This window comes from Calidris pugnax, unplaced genomic scaffold (assembly GCF_001431845.1).
Source record: "Calidris pugnax isolate Ruff unplaced genomic scaffold, ASM143184v1 scaffold196, whole genome shotgun sequence".
NCBI lineage: Eukaryota > Metazoa > Chordata > Aves > Charadriiformes > Scolopacidae > Calidris > Calidris pugnax.
The window spans coordinates 57,007-78,814 of record NW_015091042.1 but is presented as its reverse complement, the minus strand read 5'-3'; the positions used below and the strand labels follow the sequence as shown (position 1 = coordinate 78,814).

The following is a 21,808-nucleotide window of genomic DNA, read 5'->3' as shown; positions in this document are numbered from 1 at the left end:
GCATCCAGACTATGAATTCTGACTGGGACGTGCAGATAGGACTCATGTTTCGGTTAGTAGCAGCAATATGACCCCATCCAAAGCCATTCTACTCCATACATTCATTTTGTCTCACAATCTAGGCGTATCTTGAGAGGAAGTTTCAGCTGAAAGTGTCTCTTCATTCATTTACACCAATACCCAGCCACTTCTTTGGCAGGGAAGGAGCAAGCTTTTGAATTGAGGGAAGTTTGTTAGTTGTGCTTTCATCCCGGACCCCAACTGATCCTGTCTTCTTACTGCAAGTGCTGTGTTTGAAATGCAGTTTTGACTAATTAGGGCTGCTGAAAGATTTAAAATATAACACTTTGAAATACTGTCTAAAAGCAAATACCTTTTTATTATAAAGCACTGGAATACAGAAGGCAAACTACAGCTGAGGATTGTTCATCCCTGCTCAAATTCTGGAAACACAAGTTTATTACAGGAACAAAAGTGCAACAGTTTATGACGGCCATGCTGTTACATTCGGCTGTCTTCTGTCTTCAGGGCACTCAGCTGGTATCTGGATAGACAAGAGTTGATGTGATTATTTTTGGTTATCATATCGGGATCAATTTTTGTAGATAAACATCATTTAAAACATGAATCCTGCTACTTTAAAGTGGAGACTTGTCACTTTGAGTCACCAAATCACAGAAGGAAGGTCCTAGAGCTCTGCAATTCTTAAGCCATTTGGCAGTTTTTGCAAACTCTATCTCAGTAGTACTTACTAGAGATGTGCTGCAAATATGCTGAGGCTGACTTAGGGTTTCCATTTTAAATTCACAGTAACACTTTACTAGAATAATTTTCTTTTTAAAATAAATTATCATTGCAGGGGAATAACTTAATTGTTACCTATTAACTGCCTCTCATAGAAAACTGGAAGTGTTAATGAAAAGTAGAGTTGGTGAGAACATATCATGGTGACCAGATCCATCCAGGCAACTGCAAGAACTAAAAACCAACCTAAGCTTCACTGCTGTCTGCTTTGAGCCTGCCTTATGTCATGTAAGTGCACTATAGTACACATGTGTGTATGTAGACAAACAACTTATGTCATGTAAGTGCACTATAGTACACACGTGTGTATGTAAACAAACAAAAACCCAGCACTGACAAAACTCACTTCATAAACGTGTCTATGGATGCTCATACCTTTTAATTTTCCAACAGGAGTCTCTCTCACCTTGTTAAATGCACTATTGATATTTGGGCAGAGAATGAAAAGGACCAAGCATTGTAAGAAGCTGTGTAGAATAGGTGGTCTCATGCAAGGAATTTCTTTTGTGGTTTAATTTATTCAAAAAACATTTATCCAGGAGCATGTTTTGTGTGAAGGGCTTGTGTGTCAAAATGGGGTTTAAGACACTAAAATGATAATACTTCAATAACTTTTTTTGTGGTTTGTTGCCCTCCTTTGTTTTATCTGTCACACATGAAACTAAAGAATCACAGGGTCTTTAAACTGAAATAGATCTTGAGATTGCTTGGTCCATCCTTAGCTCATCACATCCCAAGGTGGGATGCTTGTTTAACATTTCCAGTGCTGGGCAAACTACAGTCATGTCATTTCAGTGATTCACTGTCCTCGTAAGACAGCTTTGCGTTGTGTTTTGCTTGAGTCTTTCATGTTGCATTATTTCTTGTTTTATTCACTTTTGCAATGGGGCAGAAAACACAGCTTTCTTCGTTGTGGCAGCCTTGCTCGTTCTGGTGAGCTACTTTGATGTTCTTTAGACTAAACATCCCCAATTTAACAACCTTTTTGTTGTAGCTCATCTATCTAGCTCTGGCTGAGGTTTTGTGTGTTTGGTGGGTTTTTTCCTCTGTTCTTCCACCCCAACCTTTTTGTTGTAGCTTATTTATTTAGCGCTGGCTGAGGTTTTGTGTGTTTGGTGGGTTTTTTCCTTTGTTCTTTCCCCCCCGTTTTTAGTGATTGTTGAAACCTGGTGTTCAAAACTGGACCCAGCATTTCAGCCGAGGCCTTAGCTGTGCTGGGCTGAATGAAGAAATTGCTTCACATCATGGGGGAAGAAAAAAACACAGCTTTCTTCGTTGTGGCAGCCTTGCTCGTTCTGGTGGGCTACTTTGATATTCTTTAGACTAAACATCCCCAATTTAACAACCTTTTTGTTGTAGCTCATCTATCTAGCTCTGGCTGAGGTTTTGTGTGTTTGGTGGGTTTTTTCCTCTGTTCTTCCACCCCTGTTTTTAGTAATTGTTGAAACCTGGTGTTCAAAACTGGACCCAGCATTTCAGCTGAGGCCTTAGCTGCGCTGGGCTGAATGATGGAATTACTTCACCTCATGGGGGGAGAAGAGATGGCATATTTGGTCATAACCTGTGCAACACTGTCTTCAACTTCAGTTATATCCCACTTGATACTTACCATCAAAAATGTCAATAAGAGGGGTTCCTGGAGCGATGGGGATATTCGATGTTGTCTCACCGATGATGTTGAGGAGTGACTTGACTTCTGATTCTAGATGCTCCACTGTTTTTATTACCTTCTAATGAAGACAAGGGAGACAAACAAAGAAAGGCATTAGTCAATGGGTCAAGTGGAAGGAATTGTAATAAATGTGTCAGCGGAGGTGCAAATCTAATGTCCCCTAATGCCAACAGGTAATTTTATTTATATTGCGCAGTGCAGATTTAAATATTTCCTCTGTTATGCTGGCCTCTGGTGGCAGGAAGTATTAAAACTTTATTTCACAACAGTTAAATTACGGAACCACATCATAATTTGACTTCTTGGAGGGAGCTTTGCATTAATTTCTTTGTAATTCTATCTCAATTCTGAGCCACCATTATATCCAAGAAAAGAATCTGCACGGAAGATGAGAGGAGCTGATGGGTGGAAAAAAGAGGGCTGGCACTAGAGCAGGAGAGAGGTAACATTACCATTTGAGAATCAACAGCATGCAGTTTGGCAGCTGGAAATAGTTAGCACTGGACATGCAAAACAACAACAAAAAAACCCCAAAATCAACTTTGCAGACTTCCTAGAATCCCGGTCATAGAGTTCATTCATGTAGCCCTTGGGTATCTGCAGGAGTGAGCAGGAACTCCTCCATCAGCCTTGGAGTCACCTCCAGAATTCGTATCTAGCCATAAGCAGATGTGAAACTTTACAAATACCAGTCCTGAGATTGTTATATTAAAGGCACCATTATAAACATTTTGGAAAAGGCTGATCTGTAATATTCAGTGATTAGTTAATCAGTTGTTTGGAATTCATTAAGATTATATGGTTTTGGTAGTAATGGTTTTATGGATAGTTATAAATCATGACATCTAAAATAAATAGTCAGGCCTTGAATAGAAAAACATCAAGAAGTGACTGTGTCTAGAAATATCATTCTTCTTTCTTTTCTTTGGTCAAAAGGATGGGGCAGAGGTCTGGTAAGGTCCAGGAACCAGTGCAACAGCTCTTACCTCTTCGATAATATCTAAGCGTTCATGGATTGTATCATGTTCATTACACCAGCTTCCTCTTCCCAAACTTCCAGGTAACACACTGTCAGGGTCTGCAGCAGCTGGAAAAACAGCCACAGTTAATTAGCAGGAGCTTTTTAATAGCAGTCCTTACCTTTCTGACTTCGGAAGTGGTGTTTTGCATGCTAAACAGCATTGTTTAGGAAACCAAATGTAGGAGTCCCAGGTAGACATTGAACTTCTCTCCCAACAACTACGGCTATTACCCAGTGCTGTGAATGTCTCTCTGCCTGTACACCTTGTCAACAAAAAAACCCAAACAAAACAAAAAAAAAATCCCTATGGCAAGAGGTTGTTTGGTTTTTTTTGTGTTTGTTTTAGACAATGTGGTTTTTTTCTGCCCGTGTAAGGTAAGTTTACAGACCACAACTCTGTCTCTACAAGTATAAAACCTAAGCATTGGGAAGTTCTGCTTACACACCGGTTCCTAGTAGGCTTTCTTCAGAAGCAGTTGGTGCGGTAAAGCTCTGAAGAGCAGCTAAGTTTGTCCACTTATGCCCCAAATGGATACAAGCTGGTGATTCCACTGTGCCAGAAACTTGTCCATAACAGTCTGATTTTGCAATGGGAAGGCAAACAATGAACGTGTGTACAGCTGATGCCATTTGCTGACCAAGTCACTGGTATATGGTGCTACAGACGAAGTTGCTTATCTCTGTCAGTTATCTGTATTTACCTCTCAGTACTCGTGAACTCTTGCTCTTTGAACATTTCACTCTGCTGGCTCTACTCCACAAGAGGTCACTGCCTGCTGGTGTCTGTGCTTCAACAGAGCCAATTTCCTTTTCATAACCTTTGCAAAGTTCAGTAACATTTAGATTTTAATACATGTGTATAAAACTGTAGCAGAGTATTTTAAACCCCACTGAAGTGACAACATATCTGGCTCCATGTTAGTAAAGTTAGGCCTTGCGCTTGTTTGAGGCCTGAAGAAGCTGTGATAATGAGAAACCAGCAGTAACTCATTCTGTTGTCATTTGATTGTAACAAAGAGGAAACTGTGAGCTTGTGTTATAATGAACAGTAAGAAACGTAAGAAGAGTATCTCATTCTATCTTCAGTACTATTTTTCGAGAGCAGTGGTTTGGAACTGCTGCAGGGCTTCACCGCAGGACTGTGCCAAGATTTCTGGAGCATAGGTATCAGATGATGGCAAACACGTGTCGGTAAGGATTGTAGCCTTTGCAGTTTGATGGGATGAGCGATGTACTCTGACTTGGAATGGCATCCTTGAAATTGGAGGGCGGAGGGCAGGGAGAATGAGAAGATTAACATGTGATCTGATGTACTAGGTGTGGCATTATTTAGAAATTGGTTTGCCAGAGCTTATGAGAGAATTTTTGGTTGTTTATTTGTACTAAGATTTTGATTTGGGGTTGGTTTTTCTTTGGTGCATCGGCCAGGAGATGGTGCTGTTAGGACAGAATCCCAAAGAATCAACCTGTCCACACAAGACTGATGAAATAGGGCAGATACTTAAATACTAGTTGCTTCACAGTTGCTCTTTTTTTCCCCTCTTTGTTGCTGCTGGTGATGTTTTGGGAGTGGTGTTATTTCATAACTTAGTGGTCAAGTCAACCATGCTCCTTCTCAAAATTTTTCTAAGACTGATGAAATAGGGCAGATACTTAAATGCTAGTTACTTCGCAGTTGCCTTTTTTTTCCCCTCTTTGTTGCTTTGTTTTGGGAGTGCTGTTACCTTGTAACTTAGTGGTCAAATCAACCATGCTCCTTCTCAAAATTTTTCCTTATTTACATGTTTTTTCCATGATGGCTGGAACAATATGGAGATCCTGACATGCCATGTCAGAAATGGAGGTTACTGGCTGGAACAATATGGAGATCCTGACATGCTATGTCAGAAATGCAGTTGCCAGTCTTACTCTACAAACCTTGTCTTTCCTAATAATAGGATAATAGCCAGGTAAGCTCCGTTCTACTCTGACAAACCTTGTCTTTCCTAATAATAGGATAATTAACAAGGTAAGCTCCGTTCTACTCTGGGATTAATAAAATTTCCACCTTTCCGATATTCCCAGCTCTACCAGTCAGCATCAAGCCTGATGTCCCCGTTCAGCTGTATGCTGAACTGCTGCTCACCACGTTGGAGAGAGGACCAAGGGGAAGCAGGAGGCATGGCAATGAGGTAACTGCAGATCAGTTGTTGATTGCTGGGAACATTCCCAGATCTAACTACAAATGAACTGTGAAAAAGAGGCAGCAGAAATCATTAGGTGGACTAAGAGCAAGTTGGAAGAATTTAAGAATCCCCCAGGAGGTTATTTCTCACTGTATTAACCTAGCTGTAGATGGCTGGATCACAAGGTTGGATGGAAAGTTTGGGTGAAGGCCAGCACCAGTTGTATGCTGCTGTTGAAGGAGCATTTGGCCAGCTGTAAGTTACATGCCAGGCTTGTTTAGCTTTGTCCATTCCCTAGAAATGGAAAATGCAAGAGAGTTAATGTTGGCTAGCTCAAGTTAGTGTTGGCCACTCCTCTTTCTCTGATCATGCATCTTCTATCATGCTGGCCATTAAAGAAAGCCCAAAGGCCTGCTGTAGGAGAAGCAGAAGATGGCTGGATCACAAGGTTGGATGGAAAGTTTGGGTGAAGGCCAGCACCAGTTGTATGCTGCTGTTGAAGGAGCATTTGGCCAGCTGTAAGTTACATGCCAGGCTTGTTTAGCTTTGTCCATTCCCTAGAAATGGAAAATGCAAGAGAGTTAATGTTGGCTAGCTCAAGTTAGTGTTGGCCACTCCTCTTTCTCTGATCATGCATCTTCTATCATGCTGGCCATTAAAGAAAGCCCAAAGGCCTGCTGTAGGAGAAGCAGAAGTAGGTGCCTTCAGACAGCTACTCTGAATTGGACTCTGATCCAGAGACTCTCTGGCCTTTCCAAACTGCATAATGGCATGATGGGCAGGGGCTCCTTTCACCGTTTTCCTCATGCGGGACCTTAAATCTGCAAAGTGATTTTTTGAAGCAGAAATGATATAAGATCTTACCCCAAATGCCACTGTAATAGTTCCTTGAGCTTAGCCCTTCTGTGTGGAAGAGGATTCTGCTCATCACAAACCTCAGCATTGTGCTGACGGCTACTCTGGGCAGGTGTATGTGGATGGGGAGGTTAGATGGGATGGATGATAGGGTCATTTGTTCAAAGCAGGGTGCACCGTGGTAGGTATGTATAGCCAGTGTAAGGTTGCATCTCACTGTGAGGTTAGCAAAACACTGCACAGCTTTCTGTGCACGTGCCCATCAAGAGAACTATGTGAAGGGGCTGCTGTGAAATGCAGGACATGGTCGTGCTTGGTTCCTTGGGGGGTTGGTTCCCCTCTTCTGACATGGAGAGAGACAGCATTCTGGCACTCGGAGCACATTGCCATGTTATAAACTGTAATGGGCTGACCAAAGTGGGAGGAAATGTCTTGTCCTAGGACTGTAATGTTACCCAGAACCACAGGACTAGTGCAGTGCCTAAAAATTTGACAAATGGTTCAAGCCTAAGTGTTTCAGGAACACCTGACAGCTATTGTCAGTGAGTGGTAAGAGTTAGTAGAAACCAAAGCGTGTCTCCTTCCCAGACCTCACAGTGTGGAGTTGGCTGAGGGCTGACCCAGCAGAAACCCTCTCAGCCAGGGCTGGCATGCCTGTGTCTGGTTAGCCACCTCAACACCAGAGCAGAGGTACTCTTCCACTTGTGATGGCCCCTTCACCACCGCACCAGAACAGGCTACTTCAGGTGGGTGGTTGCTGCTGCTGGCTGGGCAGCCTGTGCTTTAGACAGTGTAGTTTTCTTCTGTTTTCTGAGCCTTGGCTTGAGGCTTTGGCCCCGAACCCCCCTGATTGTTATTTTGTTGTCTGGCTTGAGCTCTTAACCCACAGTCTTTATCTCTGGGATGGGCTGTTCAGAGGACACATCCGGTCCCTTGGAAATATGGCAGGTATCTGGGTCACTATGGTCAGACAATTCAGCTGAAGCAATAATTTCCATGTGCTCAAAGAGAATCACATGCTGCTTATGAGCGCTCCCTCCTCTGTATTGCAGCTGGGGAGAGAAAATGACAGAGTCTGCCTTTGGCACTGATCCTCTCCAGCAGCATCTCCACCTCATGTAATAATAGCAGTCACCAGCTAAAGGGAGTGAAGAATGGAAGGCTGCAAGCCATGCAAGAAAAAGACTAATGGCCCTCAAGGATAATTCCATGTACTCGCTCTCTTGTTGCTGAAGAAACATTTTTAAAATGTAAATTAGAATTTTTACTTGCCTATGTGTCAAAGCACATGTGTAAATGTAGAAAACTTTGATAGTAAATTTTAAAGCTAACAGCTTTTAAAAGTAAACTGTTCTTTATATCCTGTATAAGTTATGTATTTAAAATACCTGGGTATTTGCAACTCCTGACAGCTTAAGTGCGTAGGAGGCATATTTCAATGTCTTGAATATCTCATTTGAAACATAATGGATTACTTCAGGCAGATAGTTGTTTCGGTGTTTCAATGTGGCAGAGAGAACATTACCTTCCAGTTTATTTCCCATTTGCAAATTCCCACCTGATGCTTCCTGCAAGCAAGATGCTTAGTTCAGTTCTTGAAGTCCATTCTATTTGGTCTATTGGTGGTTATTTTCCATCAGGAATCAGAACTCTCTTGTTCAAGACAAGAAAATGACCTGTGCCTTTTTTCCTCTGATTAAGTCCCCTGTTCAACCTTGACAGTGCCCGTAAAGCTGGGTAGTTCTGACCACCCTGGGCTGTGATACAGCCAGACACCAGCAGATGGAGCAGGAAAATGGAGAATCTCTGAGTTTGTTACCAATAAGGTTATGTTTAATAGAAGATACGCTTAATGTTTGAAAGAAGGATCATGATGCAGAGTAAAGATCTATGTATTGTGGTCAGCTTGACTGTACAAAACTTGAGCTGAGAGTAGGGGACAGAAAGAACACTCAAATAAGAATTAAAACAACCTTAGCAAAACAGGTTAAGAGCAAAGGCCTTAGTTTTAGAATACCTCTTGGTTAAGCTCCCCGGCTTTCTGTACATTTGATATATTCCCCCAGCCCCCAGGAGGTTGCTTCTACACACTCCCTGAAGAAGTTCCTTTCTCCAGCTATCAGGATTCTGTCTATCCAGATGCTGTTAAATGGTTCATTTTGATCATCCAAGTAGTGGCTAATGTTAAGCATCAGAATAAACCCGAGCAACTGTCTCTTCACTGTCGTTTGCTGCTGTTACTAAGACCGGCAGAACTGAAGTACACCATCACCCAGATCTGGTAGGTTTTTATGAGTGTCCTTCCTAAAGATGCATTGCTGGTCAAACTGAAGTTACAGGCTTGATACAGAAATTACTGGGTTGGGTTCTTTGGTCCGTGTTATGGAGAAGGTCAAGCTGAGTGACCATAATGTTCCCTATCGGTCTTAAAGTCTATAAAATTCCTTTTGCATCATTTTATGACCGGTGTGGTTTTGAAAGTCAACTGAGAGTTCATGTTGTGCTCAGTAGTGAGGGAGGGAGGGGTAAAGCAAAGCAGGCCACAAACCAAATGAGAGACAAGTGAGATTGAAACAGGAACCAGATGACAAATAAGGAAGCCTGAAATCATGCGATAGAAGGGGAATAAAGGAGAACATGTATAACCCTTCACGAAAACATGCTATGCTCTGTGTTCCTGTTTGCATTGCCTTAGTTTTAGCTGTATCATTTCATTCCTGGAGCATATAGCATAAGGCGACCTGATAACTTTTAATGGGAATATGGAGGGTGTAATAATGGATTTATGTTCCAATAGGAAAAAGCTCAGGAACTTGTGTATCAAATGGTGAACTCCCTAACCAGTTTGGGAAGAATGCAACAGGCCTATATATGGACACACATATCTATTAGGCTCTAGCTTTTATGACATAATGACATTGCAAATTCTATACAGGGCAAATGTGGAATAGCCAAAGTGGGAGATGGAAGGTAGACACTCAATTGACAGTTCTTCTGGAATTTAAGGGGCAGAGGAGGATTGGTTTGGTTTGTTGTTGGTTTGGGGGTTTTAAATCATTTTAAGAAGGTACGTTGAAAGTTTTTAATACCTGATTAGGGATTAATCTGTAATCTATACATTCACTGTGTACTTTAACTGCTACCTGAATGCCAAGTCTTGAAAGGATTTCAAACATGCAACAAAATCCAAGGGATTCTTCTCATATCCAAGATTCATGAGCCTCTGGTAATAAAAGAAACATCCTGAAATAAGTTTCTTATATTAATTATTTTTAATATTCATTTTGGAAGCTAAATAACCATATCAGAAAGTCAAGTTCTAAACTTGCAGGCCTGGTTCATAATCTGTTTATCAAGATGTCGAATACACTACTATGAATATTCATTTCAGATCCTAGATCAGTTAAGGTTGAATTTATTTTATTATTTTTCACTGAAAGACAAGGACCAGAAAGGAAATCTCATGTATTACATTAGTGAAGGTGGGTCAGGGTATCAGGCTACCAGTTCTCACTTCTCTAACTTGTCTGTCCCATCCACCTACATGTGAGATGTCGTGATGTGTTCTGCTCCTAATGTGCCTCACTTGTGCTTGTGTCAAATACGCAAGATCAGAAATGGGACTTGATAAAAATTGTTCCTAACTAGGAGATGGCTGCCATGTATTTCTGTGTAAAACTACTTTGTCTGGAGGACGTCTGGCTTGCCCAGCAGTGGTGACTGGGGAGTGCACAGGGCCAGGCACTCTTCTTGTGAGTCACAGGAAAATCTAGGGTCCCTGCCATCGTCATCTGCCAGAAGCAAAATTACTACTTGAAAAACCACTTTTCTTCTGCTATGTTACCATATTTATGATTCTAAGAGGCACTTAAGTTTTGTATATTTTCATTCAAAGGAAGGAGGATAACAATAAAATGTTCCTGTGATGGAGCTGTTGGCTTGGAGTATGTTCCCAGCGTGCTGGTCTTCTGAACGAGCAGCCAGGGAATGTCTGCTTGTGCTCACTGCTGCAATGGGAAATGACTACAGGGAGTCAGACTGATAAGAGACGTGAGCTATGTAATTTGCAGGTAAATGACTCTAATTACTGCTGTGTATTATGGTGGGATGCTCATGCTTTGGTCTGCAAACAGAATTTTCCCTTTATTATGTATTTGTTTCTGTGTGAATATATGTTTGTTTTGGAAATTAAGGCGAAGTGTTAGGAGGATTATAGTTAGTAGTTGTACAGGAAATTGTGTGTGGAGAATAGGATGGACTGTTGTAGGAAGAAGAGGAGCCATGTCATAGCATATGTGAAGAATGTAAGTTATACCAAATGAGTGAGTTTAAGGCTGGCTTGAGAATAGAAGAGGTGAGATACACGAGTATTTGATGCCACTATCAATTTGAAGATGACCACTGCTATCTGGAGATAAAGAGCTTTTCAGTTCTATGAGGACATAGGGTTTGGTCTGCGTTTAGTAATAGGAGCTGCGATCACGGGAGTGGGTGGAGGTGAGCTTCTGGCTAATTAGTCAGCTCTGTGGTTGTGTAGTTTGCAAATGAGTAAGTTATGGGAGTAGAAAGAAATATGATAGTACAATGAAAGAAGGTTGTTGTAGTTTTGTTCTAATACTTAAGTCTAAGAACTTGCTTGAAGATATATTGTCCTCTGGCAGACAGTTCATATGTATTGCAACGGCTCAGGAAGTAGAATAGCAAGATACATATATATAAGTATATACATACATACATATATATATACACATACATACGTACTAGATCCCAACATTCATGGCCAAGACGCACAACTGCTTCAACCAGAGTAGATCAGCTGGATTTATAAATACAGCTGCATCCTGCAGATGAACAGCAGGAGTCCTGTGTTTCTAGACCCCAGACTTCTTTGGAACTTGGTATTAACCTTTGCTTTACACATGGACGTCACAAAGTTCACAGAACTTAATAAATTCCCTTCAACTAAATGCAACAAATCATAGGAGTTTACAGTTGTATAAATTTGTAAAAAGGCTCACTTCTGTACACATCCCCTATCTCCAGGTGCCTCATGGTCTTAAGAAACACACCTACATCTCAGTACACTTGGTTGTGACAAACTTTCTTTCTCCTTCCTTGTTGGAGCTTAGAGATTATCGTAGGGTATATGTTAAACCACTCCTGGTTTATTAGTAGAGAAATACGAACCCAACTCTAGTTTAAGAAGGAACCTCCTCATCATTTTTACTGTGGATTTAATTCTACAGTGGAGTTAGTTCAATCTTCTGGAGGCAAAATGTTGTTCTGTGAGAGTGCAAGTGGTCAATTTCGGGCAAAAGTAGGCTGTTCTGAAGTGATTTTTCCTCTTCCAGTTTCGCTCCAACTGCTTTGTATCTCCTTTATAATAGCCCTTTTCGCTTTAAAATCTCACAGGTCTCCCCAGCTTTGATACTGCTCATTGATATCAGAGGATCCAAAATATTCTGAGGAGTTGTAATAGGTTAGCTGAATGGTGGTTTACTTCTACTTATTGTTTAAACCAAATGAAACCTCTGCTGTTTAAAAACAAATCATGTCCCGGTGTGGAGTATTGAGCAGCAATGCCTGTGATGGAGCTCTCCTACTGCCCTCTCCCTCATAGCATCCCCAGTGTTTGGTTTATAGAGCTAAATGGAGCACGTCAGTGGGGCCAGACCGATTGCCAGCGACTTGTTTACCTGAGGAGTCCAGGTCACCCCTGTGCCACGCATAAACATGCAGCAGGGACTTGGCTGTTGGGGTGCTGCACCCCTCGGAACAATTTGCCTGGAGGTTTTTCTAAGAATGGAGACACATTTAAATGGGGCGGGTATTGAACGCTGCAGTGCCCCAGGCTACATCCTGCACTACATTTCAGCAGCACCCCACAAACTAACCCAACAACAACAGCAAGGGACTAGAAGCTGTGGCCATTAGGCAGCAGCACGTGGTTGCCTCTGGAAGGGCCCCACACCAGCCTCTCCTCCTGAGGTCTTTGAAGGCTAAGCTCTGTGAACATGAGATTGTTTTAATCCAGTCATTAGGGTGAACATAAATTCTATTTTGGCCAACACGGAACCATTTTTAAGAGGAACCCATGAGGGTTGAGGGAGACAATCTGTAATGAAATCAAATGTTAAGATTCCCCAACTCCAAGGTGGCAAAGGGAAAGTGGGGATGACCTTTTCAAGCCTGCCAGCCACGGTACTGCCCTGGCTGTGATGGACACAAGCTTTCCCACCTCACGTAAAATACTCCACTGAGGCAGTGAAAATGATTCCTTCATCAAGTACTTGTACCTGGCATGGTACTGAGTACTAGTCTCCGCTGCAGTTATTATTCAAGTACTATTCTATTTGGCTGGATTTCATCTGAGTTCGCTAATGATTTCAGCTGAAACAAAACCATACTTTGGGGGGAATAAATAAAAACATTCTTCCAGCTTTTTTTTTTTTTAATTTCACAGATTTTTTGTGAAGCTCATGAAACTCAAGAGGATATTGAGTACTTGTAGAGTGAAAACAAGTTAGAGTGTCCTTGCTAGGATACTGATATTTCAGTTCATCACTGATAAACATTACAAAGCCAGTTGTGTGGGAGGGAGAAAGGGCGAGGAAGGGTGACTAGGACTTGGGGGCAGAAGGGACTAGCAGTTTTTCAGGAAATGTTTTGGTTGTAATGGAAACTTATTACTCTGCCATGAAATACAAACATTGTGTGTTGTCAAGAAGTAAGAGCAGAGGGAAAATAAAGCACGGCCTCAGCTAGCAGCAAACACGTAATACAAACAGTCTGGGAAGCCAGGTTTGTGGTTACACGGGGACTATAAACCCTTGAACTAGCCAAACTGAATAGCTTTCAGTCACACTGTCAGCTACAGCCTGATTACAGGGTTAGTCTAGCACTAATCTGCAGTTAATTAAAGTTAAATTCAGATGTCAGTTTATCAGATGCTGTGTGTTTATACTTCATACTCCCAAAGCATTTGGAGAAGGCGTTATTGCCTCAAATCTCAGGAATAAGTAATCCAAAGCAGAAGAGAAAAAAAATACAGTGCTGTTACCAGCAAATCTCAAAAGAAGGGCTTAAATAAAGGAAAATCTTTCTTTATTCACCTTGAACTTCAATCTCATTTCCGAGCAGATTAGTGTGTGTCTTATTAAGGCTGCCAGAACAGTAACTATGGAAATGCAGGGCTCTTGCTGCAGCACCTGAATGCAGTTCTAAATTTCTGAAAATACACTGATAGTACCTCCTGTGAGAAGTGAAAAATCTTTACCAAAGCGATATGCCTCCAGGACGGACTTGAATAGCACAACAATGGAGTTTTTCCCGTTAAAACAATATTCCCACAGAATTTTGACCCATACCTATGCCACCTGCATACAAAACCCACAGAGTAAGCAATTCTTTACCTCCTTCTCCCGCCCGGTGCAAAGGCTTAGACCATGCTACCGTTAAGCTACAGTTTCTGCTTTGCAAGCTGAGAATCACTTACCTAGGAGATCTCGTTCCTGCAGGACTGCAGTGAACGCCAGTGCCCAGAGGAAAAGCATGGTTTGAGGCTCTCCAAGCTCTGCCCTAGTCCTGGTGCAGAGCCCCGCAGCCTCCCTCCCCGGCGTCGCATCGACTCCTCCGTCCAGCCGTTCGTGCTGAGGTTTAGCCAGAGTTAGGAGGAAATATGCCCAGCCTGAGCCAAGATTCTTGAGCTGTTCTCTTCTGCTTCCCTCCTTTTAAAAAACACCCTTCCAGCTCCACACACGAAGGCCAGTTTACCCAGCCAAGCTGGCGGTGGTCCAAGCTCCCCAAAGGTTGTTTTTTTGGTTGTTTTTTTTTTTTTTCCCCTTGTATTTATTTATGCAGTCTACAACTGGAATGTGCTGAAGAGCTCCGAATCCTGTAAAAATGGCAAGTGGGGCAAGAAAAGGAAGGGAGAGAGGAGGAGGAAGGGGTGCTGGATGTTTCTTTCCCTGGAGGGTTTCATCTAGGGCGGGGAAAGCAGGAACACTGGAAAACACGGTATCTTTAGATGTTGTGATCTTACAGGGTTTTTTCCATTACTTGTTCATTTTTAAGACTACAGAAAAATCTTTTCTGGGCAGGTCGAAGTCCCGCTGGACGAAGCGTGGCAGCGCTGGGGGAGGTGGCAACTGCCCGTGGTGCCTTGTCTTTGGATGGTGTCAGAGGAGCTCCTGAGGAGCCATTTGAGCTCTTTTAGGTTTGGAAGGTGTTTCAAATAGGTTGCTAGACTGGGTAACATCACATGTGAAAAATAGCATGGCTAATTGTATACTGGCAATGTGTGTGATTTTTAGCAGGATCTTAATTAAATGTTTACTGTTTGTCTTGAGGTTCATGGGTGCTGACGGGGTAAGTGTCAGGCTTTGACCCTTCTAGGCTGGTGTTCAAAGACTTAAGATATCTCCTTCCTGGTATTGTTCCTCATATTAATTTAGGTTGAGTTACCTTTTTAAAACTATTACTAGTAAAAGGGGAAATGCCTTTAAGGTGTCCTACTTAATCCTAAGGGCCATTGTCAAGGATAAAAAAACAGCATTCTAATTATTGAAAATAAAAACCTGCAAACTAGAACAGCCATCTTTCTATGGCTTTACCAAACTTTACCATCTTTCTAGCAGTCAGAAAATCATGTTATTTGAATGATGTATCTGAAAGTGAGCCTGTAGAGATGCTATCGGAGAGTTCAAAGTATAATCATCCTCAGTGACTTCTGAACCAAGATTATCTGTGCAGTGGAGAGAGGAGACTGAGTGGCAGAAGAATATTTATGAATAGTTGGTTGTTAAGTGTGTTGGTCCTTTATTTTTGTCCTTTCTTAAGCAGAATCATTCTTAAGCAATCCTCATTCTCTGTATTGCACAGGGAGCCTGTCCATGGATGCTTTTCTGCATTCTCTCTGCCGTCCTCTACACCATACTATTAAAAAACAATGACCATTCATTGAATCAGTTTTCCCTTCAACACACTATAAAAAAAATCATGCAATTTCCATTCCAGACCACCTCTGCTGTGGTCACTCACCCCTTTTACAGCACATTTCCTTGAGGTTCCTCCTGAATTACTTAGTCCCTCCAAGGCTTCTTATTTTTACATACTGTGTGATGTTTGACCACAGTGAGGACCTGGTTTGATAGCCATAGAGAACTACACAAAATAGTGAGGGCTTTCTCTGGTATCGTACTCCAGGGATTGTTTCTGTAGTGAGAGAGAAGCTTTTTCCGTGGGATTCTGGTTTTCCGCAGGACTACCTGCCCTGAGAATTTTGATGATCTTCGTTAATTACCCAAGATGAGTTTTTTCATTCATAAATATTCAGAATGAAGCTACAGAAGAGGACAATGTAACTAGCAACATGAAGTACAAAAAATCCAGGGTGTGTGACCCCTACCATTAAGTTGCAAAGTAGATTTTTTCAGTGCAAGACAGGAGATTTGAGAGCAGCAGAAAGAATACGATACAAACCTATTTGTCTTCTGAAAAGTTAGTCAGTAACTGATTACCATCAGAGAAAGCATTCTTCAGCACATTAATATTGGAAATGTCCATATATGAGAATATAATGAGATCATATGAATGTAGGCTTGCACAAAATCCAGCTGTTGAGATGTTCCCAAGATACCAGCAGCCAAAAAAAGCATACCAGTGAACAGGGATGTGAATTTTTGCCAGGAGGCAGTCTAGTGAAAGGGAGAGCAAACACAAGGATTAAGTCTATTTTGGGAGTGGGTTTATTTTGTACAGTCTTTCTGTATCTCATTCTTGGACTAGTCAAATGCTTGGCAATAGCAATGAATAAGTATAGAGTGATCCCACTGAGTGCACAGGGAGAAGGAACAGAATAAACTAAGGGCATGTGTCGGCAAAGGACATATGTGCTATGTGAAAAAGATCATATTGTTACTGGGTGTGAAATCCCTCGGCATGGGCTGTCAGAGGATAGAGCTGAGCATACACTTGGCAAAAATTGGAGTGCTCTGTACTGCAGTCCCTGGGGACTTTAAGTGAGACAGAGAGAAAACCAAGTGGAGATTACTTCAGGGAACAAAAACATGGTAGAAACCCCATCCTTGCAGGGAGAGGAAAGCTTCTTACACTAAAGAGAACGAAATGAAAGGGAATAACCTCTATCCTGGATTTAACACTGGTGGATGGTGAAATCAGTGAAATGTTTGTGTGTCCTGCCTACCTGCCCCTGGGAGAAGATTTGTGTTCATTAGGGACCGTGGAGATTCCTTGGGCTCTCATCACAAGTTTAATATCTGCTGGCTGCTCATGCTCAGAAGTTCTTGTTACTTGGAGGCTGTTGAGCACCTTATGTAAAATGATAGTTCATGATCCTTTTAGAAGAGGTCAATTATTTTTCCTCTCTTAATTTACTCAGTTTCTAGCTGCTGGGCTGAAGCAGCAGCTGGATAGATGTGGAAGCACAGTTTTGTTAGGTGGAGAGGTTGATTTCCGCAGAGTAGGTGTGCAGCTTGTGGACTGCTTCTAAGGGAAGCAGAAGCTTGCTCTGCAACCTCCACATCTGTTTGGGGAACAGATAAAAGGCCTCTTGCAGTGGTGATATGACCAGAGTGAAGTAGGCGCTGGCATTCAAAGTTTCTGATAGTTGTAACCCTCAGCATCACATCCCTGACAGAGTCCATTGAGCCTTCATGTCTCTGTGGTTTGTGGGGCAGCCTCGGTTGGTGTTATGGGTCTTGTGAGCTGCAGCCTTCAATGTATGAACACCTTCAGGTGCTGTGCCAGCGCAGTCACCTCTCCGGTCTGTTACATGTCAAATTGCACTAGTGTTTGTTATCTTGGTTTGGAAGGGACATCAAATTTTCATAAAGGCATAACCTTTGGCATTGTTTAAAAAAAATAATCACATGGCAGATGGTATAAGGTACTGTCAAGATCAGCTCTGTCTCTCGTTGTATCCTCCCTGGAGAAGTTAACAAACGTATGTGTCATGGAGCAGCCTCCTTCAAAACAATACATTTCGTACTACGCCTAAAGCCAGCAGTGAGTCAGCTACAGGAATTTACTCTCTTGTGTCATCTTGGTGCCAACACACCAGGCTGGATTCTATTTGCCAGCATTAGGTAAGCATCCCATGGCTTCAGGCTGGTTTGCATCTGTGGCTTCAGCTTCCTGAGCTGCGAGGAAAACGAATCAGGAAACTGAAGGGAAAGGTTGGCCACATGGAATATTAGTGAATGATGCTGTTTGTGTATTTAGCCATTTGTTAGATCTTTTCATTGAGAGATTTCATGCATTTTATGAAGCCTGGCCATACCTCAGAGACTTCTATGAAATGCAGTATGTGGTGTGTATGCCCATTTTAGAGGAAGGAAAACTTTGTCCTAACAAAGCTGGAGTGGCTATGTACCCAGCTAAATTAGTGACTCAGGAATAGACTCTTGACTCCCAGTCTTGTGTTGCACACATGGTGATCTGATAATGTGTGCTGTATTTTCTATTATAGAAGGCTGTGTCCCTTTGCTGTTGTAACTTTACGTCCACCCATTTGAGTCACATAAAAATGTGAAGCAGATCTGTGAGTCCATGGCAGATAATATTCTAGCAAATAATACTCATGGGGGAAGTACTTGATTATTCCCAAATTAGAATTACTCAGCTAGTGACTTTAGCAGATCAATATTGCAAACCACACCAATTTAATGAGATAATTACTTGAAACCGGACCAACATTTTCATTACGTGAAGGAGCAGCTAATATCTGAGAAGCTATTCATCTGTTGAATGGCACCTTGCTGAACACGAGTCATGACAAACAGCAGTAAAGCAGAGGTCTGTGTTACTTAACATCTGTGTACCTTTCTCCATCAGGAAATGTGTCAGCCGTGCATATAAAGCCTTTGAATGTAGGTAATGTTTACCATATGAGGGACTCGTGGAGATAACTAATGAAACAGAGAAACAGCTGGAAATAAATCCCATTTTGGATTACTAGTTGATCTCTTCTTCTTTCCTCTTAATTACCACAAGGTCACAGACAGATGCAAGGGAAAGAGTGACTTGCCAGAGAGAGAAGCCAAGCTAATCACTCCTCTGCCATTCCTCTGAAAATTTACAATACATGTATTATTTTACAGCCAATGTAGTAAAAATCCCAGGTTAAAGGCTCCTCCTAAAATATGTGTGTCAGAGGAAATACAATACTGTAGCAGGAAGGTAGTGGTTCCCTTGTTATTACAGCTCCCTCACATCTTTAGCTGCAATTTTTCTTCAAGCATGCTTCCCACACAGGCTTCTGGGCAGAGACTGAAGAAGAATGTATGAATTTTTTTTGTCCTGCTGCCTGCGTAGTTAATCACATGGTGGATCCTGTCCAACAAGATTCCCCAGCAGTACAGCTAGCCATTACTGTATGGTACTGGTTTCTCACCTCTTTAATTCCAGCTGCAAAACTGCATTAAAAGACAACTTAAATACTTTCATAATGCCACTGTTTAATGGGAGATTTTGTGGTCGTTGCCATCGGGAAATTGTGTAATCGTGAATGGGAAGAGAAGTGCCCGTGAAACAATTCCTATTAAAAGTTAATCCAAGGCATGAAAAACCTTGTGAGTCTATGAACAAATTAATAGATTAACAAGATTAGCATGCACCACAAGCTCTGGAGGCAGAGCATTAACTCACATTGTTAGAAAACAGATGTGGACTCTGGATTCTTGTCCTCCACCCCTTATTTTGAATTTTTTTCTAATGAGATCCTTGAAGTGTGATCAGTTCCACATGTTTTTAGGGGGAGGCTGATGTTGGTTACACCTGCGATTAGTTTGCTGCATCTGCATGGAGATTCCAGTTAGTGTTAAGGATGAGCAAGTAAGAGCAAAAATTATCAGTTGAAACAAAGTCCTTGCAGGAAATCAAGGTAGCATGGCTGCTGTTTCTAACACCAGATTTTAGGACATTATCTTGCTTTAAGAGACTGGTTGGCTCTAAGTATATTAAAACTTCTGCTATAATACTCTGTCCAGATGTAGTAAAATGCTTTAAATTATGTGTCCCAATTGTTCTTTAATTCAGACCCACCACTGGAACTAACTGTAAGTGTAATAGAAATATTATTTAATTATTTAATTCAGATATTAATCTATGTAATTTTGTATTTTGCTGTACGTGCCTTCTGTTTTTTCCTTCTCAGGTAATACTTTTCACCATCTACACAATAATGAAGGGGTCATTTTCTGTTTCATATTGGTGACTACCTAAGGTCTCTTCTAATTTATATTGAGAAAAGAGGAAATAGAAGATTAGAGGATAAAAAACGTGGAAGGGGAATGGAGGGTTAATTGCATGTCTTCAAGGAATAAGAAGCATCAGAAGTGAGGATAGAGAAGTCATGTGAATCAACAGGATGCTGTAAATAAATCTGAGGTAATCTCTCCTCTTTAAACTATCGTTAGGAAAGGGAATTAGAAGCTGATAGCACAAGAGCCTGTGGTTTGAACTTAGCAGATGAAATCACACCAGCCCAGGGTGCAGACAGTGTTCTGCTGGTGTGACCACCTGGATGTTGGGTACTAAGACCAGGAAATACCACTGGAAGGGACTCGATTGCACAGCCCTGGTGGAGTTGGTGGAGAGGGAGCGTAGGAGCGGGCAGAGAGGTGGTGAGGAGCAGCCAGGCAGGAGGAGGAGTGCAGGGAGCAGGCTGGCTGATGGGGAAAACATCCCCCGGCAGCGAGGGAGCTACCTCACTGGTGGCTGGTGAGGGCATCTATTTCTGTCTGCGTGGCCACCAGGTTACTCCAGGAGCTGCTCCAGGAGCTGCTTCAGCAGCTCCCACCTTCAGCTCAGGAGGTTCCTTCCCACAATGGCACTGGAGAGAGCTGAGATCCGGGCTGGGTACAGCCCAGGTGAGCTGATCTCCAGCACACGGTGAACTGCAACCCAGAGATCAGCGTTTTAATTAGACGCAGCAGGAGGAGGGGGAAGGGGATTTAGATCAATGAGAGTCTGGGCTGAAGTAACAGACCTCGAACTGTTACGTACTTGACCTTGAGCTTGTGTAGGCTGGGGAGGAAGCAGAGGAGTTCATGTAATTGCCAATGCTGAGGGGGTATGGCTGGTGTATGGCACCACAGCAAAGCATTTAGGTATTTCAGCAGAAACTGCACTGCTGTTTTATATCTAAGCAGTGATGTCTCAAGCATCTTTGAAGGCTTTTTGAGCCTCAGAAGGTATCATGTAGTAGTTAATCTATAGACTGTGGCAAATCAGAATCACTCAAGTAAGTCTGTAAAAAGCTATCCATGCTTCAGCTCTCATACGTTGCTTCTTTGAATGCTTGGTGAATTTTATTAGTGAAAATAAAGGTGATGATTATAGTGGTACTTTGCAATTATATGGTGCCACTGCGATGTTCCAGTGCCATCTGAAATAGCAGAAGGTGAAGGTGTAATTCACAGTTGCTGTGCTCTGTGCAGATTAACACACTTCTTCAGGATTCACTTTTCCTGTAATGTGAACACAGCTACACACTTGCTTTAGACCAAGAAGGACAAAAAGCCTGCAGTCAGTCATAAGGTATCTCATGTTACCCACGTAACCCACCAGTCCTCTGGTGGATGTAAGTACAATTTTGGGGTGATAATTTTTGGACCTCTAATGTAAAGTTTTGCTCTTTGTCTTGAGAAATATCTCATCCTTTCTGCAAAATGTTTACCTGATGAGCAGATAGGGTCTATTCCACAAAGTAACTTTACACGAAGTGCACACAGGCTTCCCTGTAGCCTCTTGTACAGCAGATATATGTTCTTTGATTGATGCCTGTCCTTTCTGTCAGCCACTACCAAATACAGCTTGAGGAAGCTAGATCTGTTTCTGCTGATTTCAATCTACCTTATTAGTCTTTTCACAGCTCGCTAAAGATAACAAACAGCAACAAGACATTTCACTGCCATGGGTCACCTGCAATCGGACGTAAAAATGCTGGGGGCTGGAACTCTGGGCTGATTTATAAATATTGATTTATACAGAAACTTAGATGGATGTGAACTTAGTGTGCTAAATTAGAAGGAAATGTGAAGCGTTTGGGTGTCTATTCCTTCTTTTTCTTTTTTTAAATTGGTGATTCTTTTTTGAATTGTCTATATTTATTTATCCATACTGGTTATTGCAGTGGTTTACCACCACATTTGCATCAATATATTGCATAATCCTAAATTATCATTTTGGTTTTCTGTGTTGCTGCTCTCTGAAAAACTTTTATTGCTTTTCTTGGCTTAAGTGCAGACTGTCTCCACCCTCTTTCCTTCT

The 21,808-nt window shown here is 41.9% G+C and overlaps 1 protein-coding gene across 2 annotated transcripts; it reads right to left on the bottom strand.

The window, feature by feature from the left end:
* Window positions 1-353: 353 nt before the first annotated feature.
* Window positions 354-14,393, bottom strand: PLAC9 (placenta specific 9). 2 transcript variants are annotated; one of them, XM_014956179.1, is made up of 4 exons: window positions 14,013-14,383; window positions 3,463-3,563; window positions 2,414-2,534; window positions 354-544 (listed from the first exon to the last, which is right to left on the bottom strand). In XM_014956179.1, exons 1-4 carry the CDS (start codon window positions 14,068-14,070, stop codon window positions 534-536), a joined length of 291 nt encoding a protein of 96 aa, XP_014811665.1. In that variant the 5' UTR covers window positions 14,071-14,383; the 3' UTR covers window positions 354-533. The 2 variants fall into 2 exon arrangements, with proteins under 2 accessions (XP_014811665.1, XP_014811664.1); XM_014956178.1 differs by lacking the exon at window positions 354-544 and having other exon boundaries at window positions 2,373-2,534; window positions 14,013-14,393.
* Window positions 14,394-21,808: the final 7,415 nt, after the last annotated feature.

Bases quoted from the DNA above. Each gene is read 5' to 3' on its own strand.
- PLAC9 (XM_014956178.1), bottom strand. From the start codon at position 14,070: ATGCTTTTCCTCTGGGCACTGGCGTTCACTGCAGTCCTGCAGGAACGA. The intron at 3,564-14,012 runs GTAAGTGATTCT...CTGTTTTTCCAG, and splicing joins GCAGGAACGAGATCTCCTAG to CTGCTGCAGACCCTGACAGT. The intron at 2,535-3,462 runs GTAAGAGCTGTT...TGTCTTCATTAG, and splicing joins GCTTAGATATTATCGAAGAG to AAGGTAATAAAAACAGTGGA.